This window comes from Quercus suber, unplaced genomic scaffold (genome assembly GCF_002906115.3).
Source record: "Quercus suber isolate HL8 unplaced genomic scaffold, Cork oak 2.0 scaffold_16, whole genome shotgun sequence".
NCBI lineage: Eukaryota > Viridiplantae > Streptophyta > Magnoliopsida > Fagales > Fagaceae > Quercus > Quercus suber.
The window spans coordinates 1,969,272-1,990,132 of record NW_027069481.1 but is presented as its reverse complement, the minus strand read 5'-3'; the positions used below and the strand labels follow the sequence as shown (position 1 = coordinate 1,990,132).

Sequence of the window (20,861 nt, the reverse complement as noted above, 5' to 3'; positions counted from 1 at the left end):
GGGTTGGGAAGAAATGGAGCTACTCAATACTCATGATGTATTCTGAGAATAATAAGGTTTGGTCCTCTCTCTGATAATTCATAATTGGTATGAGGGCAGGGAAGAAAAGATTGGTACTGGGAGAGTAGCTAGGCTAGAATGGAGGATTGAAAAAGAGATCGTTGGGAATCGGGAAGGGAAATAACTTGTGGGGCCTTAGTGAAATCAAAATCAATTTAGTAAAATTTATAGTGTGATATAATACACTTTCAAACGCGTGCACGCGCATACACATACACACTTTGAAATACTGTATCAATTATAGTCCGAGAGTATTTAATAATTACTTAGACTCAGTGAAGGTATAAACTTGAGACTTTTAAGTTGACACTCTCATATATAAGGAGACTAGAATGTTGTGGTTTTCCTTCTCTTGAAGATAGAGATTAATATAGGAGAGAGAGAGAGAGAGAGAGAGAGAGAGAGAGGGAGTATTAGTGTTGTAAGCCAATGGATGAACATCTCAACCCATTAGCTGTTACTCATCTCCTACAACACACCCTCAGAAGTCTTTGCCTCCATGAAAATTCTCAGTGGGTTTATGCAGTCTTCTGGAGGATCCTACCAAGAAATTACCCCCCACCCAAGTAAGGAGAATACTTTCACATATTAAAACAAATTACATACATTCATGCCATCATATCAATCTATTTCTTGCATATATTGATTAATCATATGATTTTTAAATGTCATGCTATAACAGATGGGATGGACAAGGAGCTTATGACAGGTCAAGAGGAAACAGGAGAAACTGGTATTTCCTTTACTTTAACAAGTTGCATTGTGTATAACTAGCAGTGCATATTGCATCTTTGGGATTATTATGATATATTTTGACTGTCAGGATATTGGTTTGGGAAGATGGTTTCTGCAATTTTGCTGCTTCATCAGCAGCTGATATAAATTCAGGAGATTGCCCTGGCTCATCGGTTTATGGGAACTGTGAGTTTCAACAATACCAAGGTCTGCAACCAGAGCTGTTTTTCAAGATGTCCCATGAGATCTACAACTATGGAGAAGGGTAAGTGAGTTTTTTCCCTAAATAATTGTATTCTCAATACCTTTTGTGGTATTGGCTTCAATTCAATTAGCCCTAAAAACCCTTTTAGAAAGAAATAGAGTTAATTTGGTTACACGGATCAGTTTGATAGGAAAAGTAGCTGCAGATCATAGTCACAAGTGGATACACAAAGAGCCAAGTGACCAAGAAATTAATTTCTTGTCAGCATGGCACAACTCAGCGGACTCAGTAAGCGTGTACTTCATATATTTATTATTTACCCTTAGAGCTTACATAAATTTGTGATTTCAAGCCATACTTGAACTAGATAGCTTGTTATTTCATGTTATATGTTAAGGTTGTGTTTCATTTCCATTCTTACAGCACCCTAGGACATGGGAAGCACAGTTCCAATCTGGTATAAAGGTATTACATTTAAAACTGACAGCCTCAAAGTATATTAGGTGGACCTACTTTCTTGGTTTGATTCAAATAGTATATATTGCAGACCATAGCTTTGATTGCAGTTAGAGAAGGTGTTGTCCAGTTAGGAGCCATTCACAAGGTCCTCTCTCTCTCTCTCTCTCTCTCTCTCTCTCTCTCTCTCAATTAGGTTACAATTTTCAGACAATTGTGACCAATGTTACAAGTAAAACTTTTTTTTACAATTAGTTGAAATGACATATTATGATTAGTGTAACACCATTTTCATATAGAATCACCCCTGACATCACTTATGTACTAATCACAACCTTCTATGTCAATAATTATGAAAATTTTGTGAAATTTGTTGGGTCTTTTGAACTTATTTTATTGTATATAATATGTACTTCGAAGTTCTTTTCATTGCTTTTTCTTGGTATATTCAAGGTGATTGAAGATCTGAGCTACGTTGTTCTACTAAGAAAGAAATTCGGCTACATTGAAAGCATCCCAGGTGTGCTTTTACCTCACCCATCTTCCACAGCATACCCTTTCAAAGTCGATGGATACAGCACCCCAGAAGCATGGCATTTCCAAGGCACTTCAACTACTACTGTTGCACCTTCAGGAGCCGAATTCTTTGACCAATACAACCTGCCTTTGAAAATAACACCTTCCATGAGCAGCCTTGAAGCCCTTCTTTCAAAGCTTCCCTCAGTTGTTCCACCCACTACACCTTCACAGCAGCCAGTACAGTTTATGCCATGTTTAAGGCCATTGGAGTTTATGGGAATTGAAAAAGTGGCCAAAGAGGAGATTGATGAAGAGATATATAGGCCAGAACATGATGTGGGTGAGAGCAGCAGTTCTGCATATAGGCGTCAACAACATTTCCATCAGAACCTGCAAGATGAGAATGTAACTAACAGCGGACTCAACAATGGATTTTAAGTGGTACTACTTAAAAATTTATTAGAGATTATATATATAAGATTCGGGGATTGCTTCCTAACGATTTTAGAATGCTTAGTTTCAGTTTGGTGTTTCTAGTAGGCTAGCTAGGCTTTTATCTTTCCTTGTTGTACGTGAATGCCCTCTTAGTCCTAGTATGATATATAATTTGAAGATTCTTCCAGCTCTTGTGTGTGTGTGTGTGTGTGTGTGTGTGTGTGTGTGAGAGAGTGTTCGAGCTAGTGTGTGTGTGTGTAGCTATTGTGTGTGTGTGTGTGAGAGAGAGAGAGAGAGCATAAGACTTGACTTGAATCCCGTGCACTGAACCATTCAAGATCTTGGCACGTGTCTATTTTTTGCCATGTGTTATGATCTGAGTCCAATTCAATCTTTGTCATGTGACATAAATTTTTTTTTAAGGATAGAAATTTATTAATATTTATAATGAAAAATAAGTAGCATATTGGACAAATTCAACTAGAAGGGTCTTTAATCTAATCAATAAATGGCTCATAAATAGGGATGACAAAAATGACCTACCCCACATAACCAGTACTGTCACACTCCATCCTGTGTGGATTTCTCCCTATCCCAAAGAAGTGACAAAACGAGAACACGATTTGCTCACCCAACCTATTTTACACTGCCCCATCCCAAATGTATATATACATATTTATTTAACATACATTTAACTTATTTATACATATAGTGTAATTTCTTGTCTATACATATCTAATTATAATATTTATTTTTATACATATTTTATTACTATCTTTAAAACACTTATCTTAACTTCTCTCTTAGTACTCTTGCGATCACACTTTTCCTTTATATTTTTTATCTTTATCTCATTAATGTTAAAATCATCTTAAGATTAATAAACATTTTCAACCCATCTCAAACCCGAAGTGCCCCCGCTAACATCATAAGCAAGGGTTTCTCGTCTTAAAGAGTAGAAGCGAGATGGGGATGGGGCACCAATGATCCCACTCCACCCCTACCCCCCCCCCCCCCCCCCCCACAAAAAAAAAAAAAACTATCCTTGAGCAATTTCTCTTCCATTCTTTGGCATACATTGAAATCTCAAACATCTCATTTCCTTAGTTCATTTATTGCTTAAAATGGTAGAGGTAATCATCTATTACCCATTATGCATCCCCTGCAATAATAAATTGAAAAAAAAAATGGTTTTTATCCAAATTTTACGCAATCTCAAATAGCCAGCATGAATTGCATAGCTACAAGTGTTGAAGGGTAACTAATAGACTAAAAGTAGGTTAATTAAGCTTGAAAGTGATAAAAGTTTTTAAAATCTGCAAGCAGGAAGAAGGGAAATGTAAGAGACAAGGCCAATTGTCTTTTCTTCATCTCAAAAAGGTTATGTCCATTGGTTAATGTATTAGAAATTATGGGCTAAATATCAGAAGATAGATAATCATTATTAAGCAATACTATAAATCATAAACTATATTATAAAATTGGGTCTTAAAAATCATGGTTTCATCAAATGGCTATAATCTCCTTAATTATTTATATGATTTATCTTAAATTAAATTGTAATACCAATATATCAAGTGGCTTATTGATTGTTAGGATAATTTACTCTAGGTAAAACTCTATTATCTAATTTTCAAACAAATATAAAATATTTACTTCAACTAAAATTCTAGTACAAAAATTTTCAAAAAATTTAAAATTTATCTAGATTATATAACATAGTATTGTGTTCTAATAAAGTAAAACTTGCATACTACATGTCATTCTTATATCAAATGGCTCAATATATCTACTTATTACGTGTAAAATTAACGTATATTTTTCATGTAATTCATTAATTATTAAGGCAAATAATTTACTCTAAGTGAAAATTCTATTAAAATTTCAAGTGATTAACTAATTATTAAGATAATATGGGTGATATTAGTAAAATATTTTCTTTATTTTACATAAAATTTATATTTTTATTTATATATAAATTTTAATTAATCCGTACATTTTATAGGCATAGTAACTCCTTTTAAAGCTATAATACTAACAAGTGCAACAATGTACGCAGATTTGATTAACTAGAAAATCATTTTCTCTTGCATGTCAACTAGAAAATCTTTCATGTAGATTTGATTAAAATACATTTTTGGTCCTTAAAGTTTGGTACGGTTTTTAATTTATCTTTTACGTTTTAAAATTTTCATTTTAACCCTCTATAATTAATTCCCTTTTTATATTGGTCATGCTATCCATCTTCGTTAGTAATCTAACAATTAATTAATGGCCAGATTATTAAACACCTATCTGGCACTTAAAGCTAGATTACTAACAAAGATAAATGAGATGGCCAATATGAAACGAAATCAAACATGAAGGCCCAAAATGAAAATAACTCTAGTCTTTGAGGGTCAAAAGTGTGCTTTAATACGTAGATTTTATAAAAATAAAAAATAAATAACTAAAATTCAAAACACACTTAATATTCACGACCTTACTTACCAAAAAGATAAAAAATAAATAAATAAAAAGTTTCTAAATGAAAAGATGAATATATTATATTACTTTTATTACACATCTAAGATGTATAGAAAGAGCCTCTTTATATATGCCTAATGTCCAAGGTCTAATGGTACAAAGTACAATTTCAGTGCAAAGTATAGGTGTGGTGCGCACAGTCGTACTAGAACATTGAATCTAGACACCATGAAAGACCAATTTGAGTTTCAATACAAGCGGCCAAATGTTTGAAACTTGGTAAAGATGTTAGCCACCTGATCATAAAATGAAATAGATCCAACTGCAAGGTGCCCCTAAAACAATTAGTGACGAATCAACAATGTGACAATTGACCTCCATGTGATTGGGTTCATTCATGGAAGATTTCTTCATTGTGCGACAATTTAAATTGCACTCCCATTATGGCAGTAGATAGGAATTGATGTTGAGGAGGAAATGCCTAGAGCTTACAAAATCCATCGTAAGAAAAATAAGAGTTCAAAAACAAGTTTAGTAATTTAGAGGGTAGAAGAGGATGCAGCTTGAGAACCGAATGAGACCCGATTGAGATGTGTCTCTAGTTCAGCTACTGAGAATGCAGATTTGATGGAAGAAGAAGCTTCAATGGAGGTGTTGCCTAAGGCAAAGGTTTGAATAGGCCTCAACTGCAAAGGACTAAAGGAGACAATCATAGGCGCTAGAGTTGGATCACTTAGAGCCAAATAGGAATATGTCCACTTTGTCTTGGAGGCCCGGATGAGTGAGCAGGTGGAGATAGTGTGACTATCCTATGAACAATATATGTATGTAAATTATTAACTAGTCTTCTCCCTAAACAAGCTCATTGGGTCAAAAGAGAAAGGAGAAGTAACTGTTTACGAATGAACTCAAAATTGTCACAAAGACCCTTCAAGAACTAATTAAGATGAAGTTCTCTTGATACTCGTGAAATTTCTTAGCCTCTGAAGGGCATGCCCATACTGGGGGCAAATTTTTTTTTTTTTTTTAAATCCTATAAATTTTATATCTTATATCTTAATGTTGAAATTACTAAAGATAGAGTCCTCCCATGGCCCCCTAAAGTTGAAAAAATTTTGTAAGTCTTAAACCTTTTTTTATAATGACACATGGACTCACAATCGTATTCTAAATATTAATTTTTTAATCAATTAAAATATTAAGATGAAACAAGTTAAGATTAATGTAGTTTGGTTTTCTTATAAACAAATAAGGGTTTTAGTGCTTACACTTTATGATTTTTAATTTTAATTAAGATCCTTAGCTTTTTAATTATTGTTTAATTCTATACTTTTCTAATGCCTAAATATTATTAATTAAAAACAAGTTAAGAATTCCAAATTTTTTTTTGTCAATATTTATACAATTTATCCAGTGTAATATATATATATATATATTGTATTACATATATTAGGGTTACAAAATACTTAATTTTCATTTTAAATTTTTGTGGTACTATTTATACTACTATACATAGTAGGAAGTTAACATAGTATATAGTAAATTTTTGGCTCCGTCATTGGCTCTAAGTGAGTTAATTGATCCCTTAAAAAATGAAAACGAAAGTGGAACTTGTTGATGCATTGCCCCAACTCTTGTCTAAGTTTGAACTTTGAAAAATGAAATCATAAGGTAATAATGTCTAGCACAGCACAACAGGAGGCAAGCATATATATCACACTATAATGAGTAATGACTCACGTTACAGACAGATGCGACATTGCACTAAGTAATCAGTCACTCGAGAGGATGTAAAACCTTACTCCAAATGAATAAGCTCTTTAATATTGATGGTGTCATAATGATTAATTAAAGATTACGACTGATGTTAGGAAGAGATAAAAAATTCATATGAGAATGCCCTAGATAATGTACAAGTTATGTTCTAGTTTCTTACTGTAGTGTAAAACATACCCCTGATAATTGTCAAAATCTAGACTTTTTTTTTTTTTTTAATTTCAACCTATTATATCCGCTCCATGATGATTGTTTTTTTATTATTATACTAAAAACACTCATTAGTTTTTACTGTAAGCAGAGTTCAAACCTCAAATCTCTTATTCGACAACAAAAAATTTTAGTCAAAATCTAGTTTAGGAGATTATTTATTTATTAATAAACTATTACCAAATTGAGGGGTGTTTTTATTATTAAATGCCAGATATTATAATTCATTAATTCTATAATAGGAACATACAAACGAAATATTAAAATATGTTCAATTGTTGATATCTTCCCACTTAATTTGTATAACCTCTATTCATTATCAAGAAAAAATCAACAAACTAATTCTTCAACCTCCCAATTTGTGGCACCACATGTTGAGGGATAGATCATGGTTGTGATACACCGTTAGTATTTCATTTGTTCTTTCCATTGTTTTGACTTCTTAGTATTGCCCTCCTTCAAAGTTATCACCTCCAAATATGGTTGTCATAATTTTTTCTACTTTTTCCTCAAAATTGGCTCTTCCAACCTTTAGCTCTCAAAACTGGTAACTTCACTTTTTGCAAAAGGGCTCAAGTGGTTCTTCTATTGCAATGTCATTCTCTATTCTAGTTATCACACTAGATATGTATCTACCCTTGTAAAACTCATATATGGACCTTTACTTTCCATGAGGAAGAACTTTGCATTAAATATGTTGCCCTTTCCTACCAGTAATTGGTCTTTTGTTAACTTCTCTTTCCAACTTCTTTCACTATCCTAGATACGATTATATCATCTTTCTCTTTCCGGGATACTAGGCAAAACTCCTTCCTATGGCAGAACTGAATACTTTCTCACATAAAGTCTCTGCTTTTATATATAATAAATATTGATTATTTCATATCAAATTTCTCCATACCTCTTTTTGTAGTATACCATTTTGGCATTTGATTATGTTATTATGTTACAAGGTTTTATAACCCTTTAATCATAGTTGTCAAAATGTGAATTGTATAATAAATAGATTTTTTTTTTTTTTTTTTGGTATTGGTGTTGTAAGCCACAATGGCAAACATTTAATAAAATTTATAAAAAATATTATAGATATACATATAAAATATTCGTTATAAATTTAAAATATATTTAATTAACGACTAATTTAATCATTACTAATGTCATAATATTCAACAAAGCTAACTAAATAAATTAAATTTAAATTTTGTCAAAAAAATTAATTAAATTAATTAAATTAAATTAGCATGTGTTTATAGCATACATTCAGATTTATTAAACTCAGAAGTGATAATGCATAATATATAGGCCTATTAGAAATAAAGTCTTATTAAAATGTGTAAAGTTTGGGCAGTGAAATGGTTACTTGAGATATGTAAAGTCTAGAATGTATAAAATTCATAAGAATGATATATATCCATAATTGTGCTCATTATTATAACCTACTCTACAAGCATCGTAAGGTTATATATATGTGAAATTGTTTTACTATAAATGTACAGATCTAAGAGATATCAAAAAGATGGTGAATGACCACTTAAATACAAGAGTTTATACATATATATTCCTTGTTCTCTTCTCACTTAATTTTACTTATTTCCCTTATTTCAATACAAGGCCAAAATAATAATTTTTTTTTAATCATATTCATCTCCTTGCTTAGTCAACTCTATCTCAATAATATTCTGTCATTTTGCGAAATTGTTTCTTCATCATCAACATTTACTATATTTTCTTATTCTAGCTTCTTAGACTTGCAACAATAATAACAAAAATAAAAAATTATAATGACAATTAATACATTATTCATAGCATAAAAAAGGAATTTGCAAATATGAAAATCAAGTGTTAAGTGTATAGTCCAAACTTTGTGTAGAAGAAAGAGAAGAGGGGAAAATAATTCTTGGACATGTTATTTTATTGAATTCAATTAAGTAACCCAATAATTTGTTAGACTCAAGTAATAAAATCATGGACATTCTAGCTTATTAAACAAGCCTAACAACTTGTTAGACTCCAACAATACACAAATTTTGACACCAAAAAAATAAAATAAAATAAAAACTCATTTTAAACCCCCTTGTCTAGTCTATATATTGTACGATATGTCCAGATATGTCCAATTATACCATATGATACGATACACGCCAATATATTATACAATTCATTAACAATTCTAATATGTCCTTACAATAAGAAATTTTTTGCACAATACTAACACCTTTAATGATGATTTTTACTTTTGAGGGATGATGTTAGGATTACCCAATATTTGATTTTGAAAGGAGATTATATGAACCTATAGTACGTATATAACGAAGGGATTGTTATGTTGTCGTTATATATACAAAGTACAAACAAGATTAAACTGCTATCAAAATATTCCATTACAATAGAAAAACTGAATATCACAAGAAAAGATTTAAAACATTGCCCCAGCCACATACATAAACTGGAAGCAAGACAGCAAAAATGATTTACATACCCTTCGCTTCTCTTTTCTTTTTCTTTTTTTTCCTTTGGTTTAATGGAGAGACTAAAGCCCAAAGGAACAATCTATACCAAAGTATAAATAATAGTACAGGGGCATGGTACCAATAAGAATGAGGATAAATGTAACTGTTACTAATAGTATGATAAACAAAAACCTAATGGAATGCTGCAACTTCTTCCACGAAGTGTTTCAGTAGGTTTTCGATGCTCATTACCGAGTGATCTGCCTTGTCTCTCACCCGTACGCTCACCTGGAAAAATGATACAATGTTTAATATGCTACCTGAAACCCAGCATGACTAATGATAATAAACCATCTAGCAACACAGTGGGTGTGCTCAGTATGGTAAATATAAGCCATCTCTTGATATACAATGGCAAACTCGGCCAACAGCACCACCCCCCCCCCCCCCCCCAACAAAAAAAAAAAAAAAAAAAAAGCCAAATTTAGTTATATTACAAATTGGTGAACCCCGAAAAATTTAAAGCCTCATGACCTAATGATGTTTGCAGCAAATCATGGGAATCAAAATACAATTGAATTGTATTTGTATCATAGTTTCACAGGAAAATGGGCAATGGATAATTTATCAGATTTGCAGATTTCTAATCTTGTGATTTGACACTTTTTAGCAAGTATAATTTTTTTTATTAGAAAGTCTGTAAGAGGACTGCTCTAGTTCAAATTACAGGTCATTTACCAAGGCTTACATAATAGAATCCCCACAACTTTCTTCTGATTTTCTTCTTTTATTAGTCCAGAATTAACACAAAATTCATATAAAAAGCCCAAGCATATGCACGCACCAACATGTTACACAGACTGATTTTCAAAGCAAAATCTTTTCAAATCACAACTATCAATAGGGTAAATTACAAAAAATAACATGAAAAGTGTATAGGTAGGAACCTTCCAGTGTTGGTTCCTCCTCACCAACAACCAATATATAGTTGTACTGCGCTAACTGAGCTTCTCGCACCTGCAGGAAGCCAAAACTATCAGTAAACGAATAGCATTCTCTTACTTTTACCCTCATTGTAGAGAAGCAAACAAGTAAAATAAAATAGGTTTTTTTTTTAAAGGCGGCCCCACTCAAAACCATAATAGGGAAGCTAAGAAGGGAAAACAAAGCTAGTAAAAATTTTAAGCAAACACCATTTACAGGCAAAACAGTTGTTGGATATGGAATCCAAATAAATAAATAAAACAAAGCAAGGCAGGAGATTAGTTGCACCTTTTTCTGGATCTTTCTATCAGTTGTATCAACATCAACATGATAACCAGCTTTAAATATCTCATCTTGCACCTGCAGAAACACAACAAAAGAAATTATAGATAAAAACAAAAGAGAGCCTCAAATATTTTACTCATGAGTGCATCTCCCACTCAAGCAAGTGAACAATTTACAACTCTAAATATTAAATATAACACAGCTACTTAATATAACCAAGTAGCAAGTTTTTTTCTGAAAGCCATTACCCTTAGCCGTCATTTCAAGATTTCTGACAAACATGGAAAACAAAATAGCCCAGAGATCAATATTATTTAACATCCATATAATCCTGCGGGTTTGGATCGCGGTGCAATTAGCTCCATCCCCCTCACAATTTTTTTTACCATTCTCATTTTTAACTTCAAATTTTTACTTTTTCACCTTTTTTTTTATAATGGCTGAGATTTAAAGTTGCTTTTTTCAACTTTAAATCTCAGCCATTCACAGTTTTTGCATCTGATCTCAATCATAATCCAGCAACCTACTGCTTATTTGTAGGGTACATGAACAAAACTAAAGCAACATACTACTTAACACAACTGGACCTTCTACCAAAGATTTCCAGCAACTCAAGTTTGATATGAGATTGGCCCATTAAAAGGTGCAAAATAGCAGTCTAAATTATCCCTCCATCACAAATTATTGAACCCCTATCCATTTTGGATGTTCCAAAATGTAGTCCTCTTTGAAAAGACAATAAGTGATTTCCTAACATACCATTTACTTTATTCAAAAAAAGTCAAGACCATTCTTCCACTAGAGTTCAAATTAATGAGGGTACTTTTGGAAACTTGTACTTTTTTAACTAAAAGACAACCTATTAAATGATGTTCCATAAAAAATAAAAAAATAAAAAGGGAGGGGGGTTTCTAAAAGGACGGACAATATGGGACGGATGTAGTAATGACTTGAGTCTGAGCTCATCACCACTAAGCACAACCCAGCTTGTTCGCATGGGTATTCAACCACTACACAAAATATCCAAAAAAATAATTACTACTGAAAAGAATACAGAAAAACTACCTTTAGTGCATATGGCTGAGATTTCTCTGACACAGGGCAAACAATTGCTTGGCGTGGACTAAGCCAGAAAGGCCATTTTCCTTTGTAGTGCTCCAACAATATAGCAAACATACGCTCAACAGACCCTAGAATGGCTCTGTGTATCATAACAGGTGTCTCCCTCTTGGCTTCATCCTCTGCAGAGTAATACAATTCAAAACGAGCAGGAAGCTGGAAGTCAAGCTGCAAACATAGACATTCATCTATTTAGTGATAATCTGCATTATAACATAGCTGCAGGAAAGACAATACAAATAAAAGTGAACACCATAAACCTGTAAGTTGCACACTGGAATTTCCTATTCAATGCATCAGATACACTAATATCTATCTTTGGACCATAAAATGCACCGTCTCCTTCATTTTTCTGCACAACATGACTCACAGCATAAGCATTCAGAGTTAAAGTGAAAACAGAAAAGGGGATATAGAGGATATGCTTAAAACAAAGATCAAGAGATAATAACCAACGTCAAATCTGTCACAGATCAGATGTTCTATAGTATGGTTTTTGTGAATGAAAATTAGTCATGTTATATTTGAAAACACCAAAAAAGAGCAGCTAGTTGTTTAGGTGCACTGATAGTGTAAGTAGAAAACTACCTGCCATGGCTTCCCAAACTCATCCAATGCTTCTCCAAGAGCAGTCTCGGCTTTCTCCCATGTAGCCAAGTCTCCTAAGTATTTCTCAGGCCTCTACAGGATTGATACCAATAGAAATATTGTCAATCATAGTATAAATAAAGTCATCTCCACTATACACATCTACACACACACCCAGAGGAAGAGAGTTTCAAAGGAGAAAGAGTACATGCAACAAAAATAAACTGCCACCATATCCACTAATCTATCATATGATTATTTCTCTTAGTTGTATATGATACAAAATTTAGATGGGTGTGGTCAATGACACCCCCACCTCCCCAGGCGCCCTTTTTCTACCACGACAAGCCGACAACATTCAATCAAAGGGGGAGTAATTAATTGTCAATTCTAAACCTATAAGCTTGGTACATTTATGATTACAGAATAGAAGAAAGAATTAGATTCAGGAAAGAATTGTAGTAAGAAAAAAGAATGAATCTTCAAGGAAGATAGGACAGCAACATCAGCTGGATGTATGACCTTGGACCAGAAGACCATTGAGAAGTGGACGTTCTGCATCCCCATTCCCCATAGATACTCTTCTATCATGATGCCATGCTCTGCGATCAGATGTTTATGGACAGGATTAACAAGTTGAAAATAAAAAATAAATGAAAACATATTGCTTCACATTTGATAATAATAAGTTGTCTATAAGGAAAACAGATGGCTCAGTCAAAGAACAGATTGCTAGTACATGGCCAAAGGATGACTTAAAAATTTAACTTGATCATTGAACCCGCAGGCATGAAAGAAATATAATTTTAACACGTTCAAGATCTGAAGAGAATTCCAAAAGTAAAGCTCTAATCAGAATGGAAGCTTTCACACCCATTAAAATGTAACATATATTCTACAAAATGAAAAGAGTAACATGCAATATTTTATTGAAATAGAGGGTCTTGCAGTACACCAAACAGCCAAAGTTGGTTTTCAATTTCAATTCATGTGTGCAACTAGCTGTCTCTTCATTTGAGATGGACTTCTAATCACCCTTCTCTAATAAAATAATTGATCAATAACCAAGATAGAAGAAAATAAATAAATTCAACCAATAGGGGGTGACTGTTATACACTCATCAAAACAGACAAAAACTGGCATGTACTTTCTGTTAATTTTAAAGGAACATCAAAATCAACATAGGAAGAATTTTTCCTTTGCTTGCTTTGCAGAGTAAAAAATCACATGCTGATAGACATCTCTGAATCCTATATGCTAAGCACAATTAAAGAAAGAGTTACCGCTTGAAAATTGATTCTCAAGTCGTAAGTCCACAAAAAAGTACTAGACTGGCTCTACAGATTAAAATCAGATTCTCCATCGCAGAGTATCAAAGTTGGTATATCTAAGCAAAGCATTATAGAGACCTTACACTGGTCGATTGGAGCTCCACCGTAGCTGATTCCTCATTATCCTGTGATGCAAACCATCAAATGTTGATTACTATAAAGTCTATACAATCTGAATATATAGAAAGGTTAAGGACAGTAGCAATACCTCAATCAACAAATCCGTCCGGGTTATCAGACCAATTACACGAGATGGACGAGGGACAACAAATATATATCTCAAGCCTAGTTGGCGGAAAAGATTATATACCTGTACAAGCAAGAAGATGCAATGTTTATCTGACAATATTAGAAACAGACAGGACACATGCATACAAAAATAATCCTACATGTAAAGACATATTATCACCTTTGTCAGAGACATCTTCGGGACAATGTATGGAGATGGATTCAAAAATGGGGCAAGATCTATGTACATTTCCCAGTCATCAGGACTAAGATGTATATCATCTAGGGGTGGCAAATGGGCGGGTTTGGGTGGGTTTGGGGTGGGCATAATTAGGTTGGATATATAAAACTCATTTAACTAATTCCTTATAACCCAAATCCAACCCAACCCAATTATTATGGGTAAACCCCAACCCACCCAATTACCCAATTATCAAAATTACCAAAATGCCACTAAAGTGAAAATAACCAAAGTACTCTAAAATCTTAAAAAATGACCAAAATACCCCAAAACCTGAAAATTACCAAAATACCCCAAAATCCAAAAAAATGACCAAATACCTCTAAAATCCAGAAAATGACCAAAATAGCCCAAAAACCCAAAAAATGACCAAAATACCCCTTAAAGCCAAAATTACCAAAATACCCCCTAGAACCTAAAAAATGACCAAAATATCCCAAAACATTAAAATTACCAAAATACCCTCCAAAACCTAAAAAATGACCAAAATACCCTTGAAACCCAAAAAATGACCAAAATACCCACCAAACCCATAAAATGACCAAAATACCCCCGAAACCTAAAAAATGACCAAAATACTCCTGAAACCTAAAAATTACCAAGATACCCCCAAAATCCATAAAATTACCAAAATATCCCAAAACCAAAAAATGACGAAAATACCTCCGAAACCTAAAAATTACCAAAATACCCTAGAACCCAAAATGACCAAAATACCCCTGAAACCTAAAAATGATCAAAATACTCCAAAACCCATAAAATGACCAAAATACCCCTGAAATCCAAAAAATGACCAAAATACCCCAAACCTAAAAATGACCAAAATACCCCATAAACCCAAAAAAAGTCCAAAATACCTCCAAAATCGAAAAAATTACTAAAATACTCTGAAACCAAAAAATGGTCAAAATAACCTCGAAACCTAAAAATTCACCAAAATAACCCTGAAAACTAAAAATGACCAAAATACTCCCGAAACTTCAAAAATGGCCAAAATAACCACGAAGTCTAAAAATTGACCAAAATAACCTAGAAACCTGAAAATGACCAAAATACCCCAAAACCTAAAATGACCAAAATACCCCATAAACCAAAAAAATGTCCAATACCTCCAAAACCTAAAAAATTACTAAAATACCTCTGAAACCTAAAAAATGGCCAAAATAACCTCGAAACCTAAAAATTGACCAAAATAACCCTGAAAACTGAAAATGACAAAAATACTCCCGAAACTTCAAAAATGGCCAAAATAACTACGAAGTCTAAACATTGACCAAAATAACCTAGAAACCTAAAATGACCAAAATACCCCAAAACCTGAAAATGACCAAAATACCCATAACCCAAAAATGTCCAAAATACCTCCAAACCTAAAAATTACTAAAATACCTTTGAAACCTAAAAAATGGCCAAACTAACATTGAAGCCTAAAAATTGACCAAAATAACCCTGAAAACTAAAAATGACCAAAATACTCCCAAAACTTCAAAAATGTCCAAAATAACCACGAAGTCTAAAAATTGACAAAAATAACCTAGAAACCTAAAAATGACCAAAATAGCCCTAAACCTAAAAATGACCAAAATACCCCTAAACCCAAAAAATGTCCAAAATACCTCCAAAACCTAAAAAATTACTAAAATACCTCTGAAACCTAAAAATGACCAAAATAACCTCAAAGCCTAAAAATTGACCAAAATAACCTTGAAAACTAAAAATGACCAAAATACTCCCGAAACTTCAAAAATGGCCAAATAACCACGAAGTCTAAAAATTGACCAAAATAACCTAGAAACCTAAAAATGACCAAAATAGCCCATAAACCTAAAAATGACCAAAATACCCCCTAAACCTAAAAAATAATCGATGTACCTTCGAAACCTAAAAATTAACTGAAATACCCTTGAAACCTAAAAAATGACCAAAATACCCCTGAAACCTAAATACAACCATAATAACCCCTAAACCTTAAAATGACTAAAATATCCTTGAAACCTAAAAATGACAAAATTCCTCGAAACTATAAAATGACAAAAAAAAGCCCCTTAAATCTGTAAGTCGATAAAAATACACCCTAAACCTAAAAAATTATCAAAATCCCCTGTAAAACAAAAAAAGACCAAAATACTCCCTAAACATAAAAAATGACCAAAATACCCATAAACATAAAAAATGACTAAGATAACCAAACCCCTATTTTGGTAATTTTAGAGGCTTCGAGTGTATTTTGTTCATCTTATAGGATTAGTTGTATGTTGGTCATTTTATATATTTTGAGGGGTTTTTGGTCGTTTTATAGGTTTAGAGGTATTTTGGTCGTTTTAGACGTTTCAGGGTATTTTTGGAAATTTTAGAGGTTTCACGTTGTTTGTGGCCATTTTAGCGGTATTGGGTTTATTTGGGTCATTTCAAAGTTTAGGGGTATTTTCGTCACTTTAGAGGTTTGAGGGTATTTTGGTCATTTTTTAGGTTTAAGGGATATTTTGGTCACTTTTTAGATTTAGGGGGTATTTTGGTCATTTTTAGGTTTAGGGGTATTTTTGTCAATTTTTAGACTTTGGGTTATTTTGGTAATTTTTTTGTTCCAGGGTTATTTTGATCATTTTTAGGTTTCTAGGTTATTTTGATCAATTTTTAGGCTTCGGGGTTATTTTGGCTAATTTTTAGGTTTCGAGGGTATTTTAATCATTTTTAAGGTTTCGCGGGTATTTTGGTCATTTTTTAGGTTTTAGGGTTATTTTGGTTATTTTTTAGACTTCGGGGTTATTTTGCCATTTTTTAGGTTTCGGAGGTATTTTGGTAATTTTTAGGTTTCGGAGGTATTTTGGTCATTTTTTTGGATTTCAGGGGTATTTTGGTCATTTTTAGGTTTCGGCGGTATTTTGGTAATTTTTTGGGTTTTAGGGGTATTTTGGTCATTTTTTGGGTTTTAGGGTATTTTGGTCATTTTTAGGTTTTGGGGTATTTTGGTCATTTTTTGGATTTTAGGGGTATTTTGGTCATTTTTAGGTTTTGAGGGTATTTTGGTTATTTTTGGGTTTCGGGGTATTTTGGTCATTTTTAGGTTTCGAGGGTATTTTGGTCATTTTTGGGTTTCAGGGTATTTTGGTCATTTTTTGGATTTCAAGGGTATTTTGGTCATTTTTAGGTTTCGGGGTATTTTGGTCTTTTTTTGGGTTTCAGAGGTATTTTGGTCATTTTTTGGATTTCAATGGTATTTTAGTCATTTTTAGGTTTTAGGGGTATTTGGTCATTTTTGGGTTTTAGGGGTATTTTGGTCATTTTTAGGTTTTGGGGGGTATTTTGGTCATTTTTTGGGTTTTAGGGTCTTTTGGTCATTTTTAGGTTTCGGGGGTATTTTGGTCTTTTTTTGGATTTCAGGGGTATTTTGGTCATTTTTTGGGTTTATGTGTTATTTTGGTCATTTTTTAGGTTGAGAGGGTATTTTGGTAATTTTAGTAGTTTTGGAGTTGGGTAATTGGTTACCCAATTAAAACCCAATAAACATTAGTGTTAATTGGGTTTAATTGGGTTAATACCCATTTAACCCAACTAATAATTGGGTGGGTTTGGGTTTATTTTAAGTAGGCGGGTTTGGGTGGGCAAATGGGTTTGGGTTGATTTTGCCACCCCTAAATTATCATCCAGAGTTAATCCTTTACTGGAAACAGGTTTGACAAATTCACTCGGAGTGTGCCTGGAGTTTAGAGGAACAATCAAAATCTTATAGAGAAGTGAAGATAAGGCAAGACTTAACTGTAGTATGAAACCGCCAATTACCTAATAGGCCTGGATCCAGCTCTTGTATCATTGGGCAAAGGACTGTGCTGGAAATCTACCTTAGACTGAAGAAGTACCAACATATGACTGCATCATGAACCAAATACTAAAAATGTTATTTTTTTTACACTAACGACCCATTTGTTTCAACATTAACAATTTCTAAAACAAGTAATATTTTAAAAATAATTTTTGGAAAACTATCTCATTTTCCTACGTTTGATACCGGCTTTTAAAATGAGATATAGTTGTTTTCAATAGTTTCCATATTGCCTCTTAACTTGCTTTATTTAATATGGCTAGAGATAGAATTGTTTTTAAGAAAATTTAAGCATAAAACAATCTCAAAAAATAAATTATATTTTTAATAGGATTTTCGATTGACCAAAGATAGTTTTTTCCTTTGACATTTTTTTTTAATGACACGAAAATATAGGAAAATGCAGAAAACTATCTTCAAAAAATGTTTTCCACTGAAACAAACTGAGTGCAAATACATGCTTCTGCTTCTTAGAAATGATATCACACGTATAGAAAGAAAACCAACTCAATATGCTATACCTGCGAAGCATAAGTCCAATGACAAGCGCATCCCCATTTCTTGTGTGATCAATCACCTGGGTAAGTTGAAGTATGATAAAGTACTTAAGAATTGGGCTAGAACACCATTAAAATTGGAATTAAGAGCAAAGTATGAGTTAAGCTTACAGGAAAACCATTATGTTTGTTGCTTTGCAAAATAGAAACTACATCTGCAACCTTAACAACACGAGGGAAGGAGACCACCTTCAAAGTTGGGAAAGAAAGTGCTCAGTGAATTTATGATGGCATGCACAATGCAAGTGAAAAAAAAACCAATAAAATTCACCCAAAGCCAAATAGTTGGAAAAAGAAATGTATCCACCACCATATTATATATGCATGTACATCAGAAGGTACACCTCTTGATTTGAAAAGATAATGAGCATACACTACAAAAAACGCAGCTATAGCTAACCTATAGCCGTGTTTCATAGGAACGTGGCTAAAGCCTCAAGCTATAGCTGTGTTTTTAAAAAACGCGGGTGACCTATAGCCGCGTTTTCTAAAAACGCCGCTATATGTAACATCCAAATAATAAATAAATTTTTTTTTTTTTGTTCAGCTTCCACGTGCCCCCCTTTCCCACCTACGCCACTTTCTTCTTTTCTTTTATTTCTTCTTCTTCTTTCTTTTTTCTTTCTTCATTCTTCACTCACTCCATCGTAAGTCTTCAGGTCTTCTCTCTTTCCCTTTTTTTTTAAAAAAAAAAAAAAAACCTTTTTTTTTTCTTTATCTCAAGCACACTGATTTGTCAATAGATCTACTGAAAATTTTGAATGAAGTGGATATTCTAGCAATATTTGATTTTGAATTTTTTGCATCTGTGCTTGAATTTGTGCTACTTTGTTGCTGATATTGTGATTATGTTTAAATGAGTTTGTGTTCTTATATTTTGGAGTATGTTGTGTATGATTTTGAATTTTCTGGGTGTGTTTGTATTGTGAGTATGTTGTGTTTGATTTTTAATTTTCTGGGTTTGTGTTTGATTTTGAATTTTCTAGGTGTTTTTGTATTGTGAGTATGTTGTGTTTGATTTTGAATTTTTTGAGATTGTGTTTGATTTTGAAATTTTTGGATTTGCATTTAATTTTGAATTTTTTTTATTTGAATTTCAAATTTTGAATTTTTTGGAAAATTTTTTTTTTTTGTTTTCTAGAAAAAAAAAAACCCAAAAATATTTTTTTTTGATTTTAAAAAAACCTATAGCCGCGTTTTTAAAATGTACCTATAGGTCCGAACCCTTAGTCGCGGTTATAAACGTAGCTCCAAGCTGGCGTATAGTCGTGGTTAAAAACACGGCTATAGGCCTATTGCTGCACCGTTTAGGCCGTGTTTGTAAACGCAGCTATAGGAAACGTGACTCTAAGCTATAGCCGCGTTTTTGGGGTCTATAGCCGCGTTTTTGAAATGCGGCTATAGTCCCTTTTTTTGTAGTGATAACATTTGATATTGGAGGTTCTATTTTCCCCCTATTTTTTGTTATTAGTTTCCAAATTTGTTAATAGTTACTAAATTTTCCTTCTCAGTATGGAGAGAAATCATTTGCAATCTTTTACCAAAAGCTTCTCCATTTTTTGTCTTCCCTACTCTATTGTACTAATATGATTATATTATAGCACAACAGCAAATCCATATCTTCCACAAATAAGACCATTTTATCTTTTTTTAGTTTTTTTTTTCATTAATTGTAAGCCAGCAGGGTTTTCTTCCTCTGAAAGCCTCAGTCAAATTATGTGAACCATGACCCTAGGTTCTGCATGGCCTATTTCAAGTAGGCATATTCCAATTTACTTAGGCCAAAATACCAATCAAAAAACTTAGTTGGGCCAGAATACAATAATTTTTTACACCTATACACATTACATGTGTCAACGTCCTAACGTTTACATTTATAAGGGCCGTTGTTGGGAAAACTCTTGTCTGTCTTGACACTAGACATATCTTCGTTCAGAATCAATAATTAATGGAAAAATTGAAATTATAAGTGACATTCATCCTTTGTCCACAGGCCTCTTTAGCTGCCATTTTACGCATCTGGTACTTAGGTCTAGATTACAGTAATGGAATGCCCCTCAGTTGTGCCTGTTCCTCATATAGGCCTTCATTAAAAGCATCACCAATAGCCTGCCATGGGAAATGACTAAGTACATTTCATAACGCAACTATTAGTAAAATGACAAACCCTAAAAACAATACCTTTGAAAATTGAAATTAGAAGAACAAGCATGATCAGAGGTAAAAGTTTCAAGTTATTTGTGATCTCAATGTTGTGAAATTTTAAAATATTCGCAAGTGTACGAACCGTACCGAAGTATAGTTTGACAAGAACGAGGTCGAACCCACAGAGACTTGAATGAACGTAGGAAAATTAATTAAACCTTAATCAAATTAATCCTAATCTAGTTTAATA

At 32.9% G+C, this 20,861-nt stretch overlaps 2 protein-coding genes across 2 annotated transcripts; one reads left to right on the top strand and one right to left on the bottom strand.

The window, feature by feature from the left end:
* The first annotated feature begins 396 nt into the window (after positions 1-396).
* On the top strand, positions 397-2,601 carry LOC112015365 (protein RICE SALT SENSITIVE 3). The gene is made up of 7 exons (XM_024047765.2): positions 397-626; positions 743-793; positions 884-1,060; positions 1,183-1,288; positions 1,424-1,465; positions 1,548-1,604; positions 1,910-2,601. The coding sequence occupies exons 1-7, from the start codon at positions 490-492 to the stop codon at positions 2,411-2,413; spliced, it is 1,074 nt and encodes a 357-aa protein (XP_023903533.1). The 5' UTR covers positions 397-489; the 3' UTR covers positions 2,414-2,601.
* Positions 2,602-12,288: 9,687 nt separating this feature from the next.
* LOC136071391 (chloride channel protein CLC-d-like) lies at positions 12,289-20,608 on the bottom strand. The gene is made up of 9 exons (XM_065782612.1): positions 20,448-20,608; positions 18,578-18,656; positions 18,431-18,486; positions 17,870-17,956; positions 17,717-17,786; positions 14,030-14,206; positions 13,829-13,930; positions 13,699-13,745; positions 12,289-12,890 (listed from the first exon to the last, which is right to left on the bottom strand). The coding sequence occupies exons 1-9, from the start codon at positions 20,483-20,485 to the stop codon at positions 12,794-12,796; spliced, it is 753 nt and encodes a 250-aa protein (XP_065638684.1). The 5' UTR covers positions 20,486-20,608; the 3' UTR covers positions 12,289-12,793.
* Between the last annotated feature and the right edge of the window lie 253 nt (positions 20,609-20,861).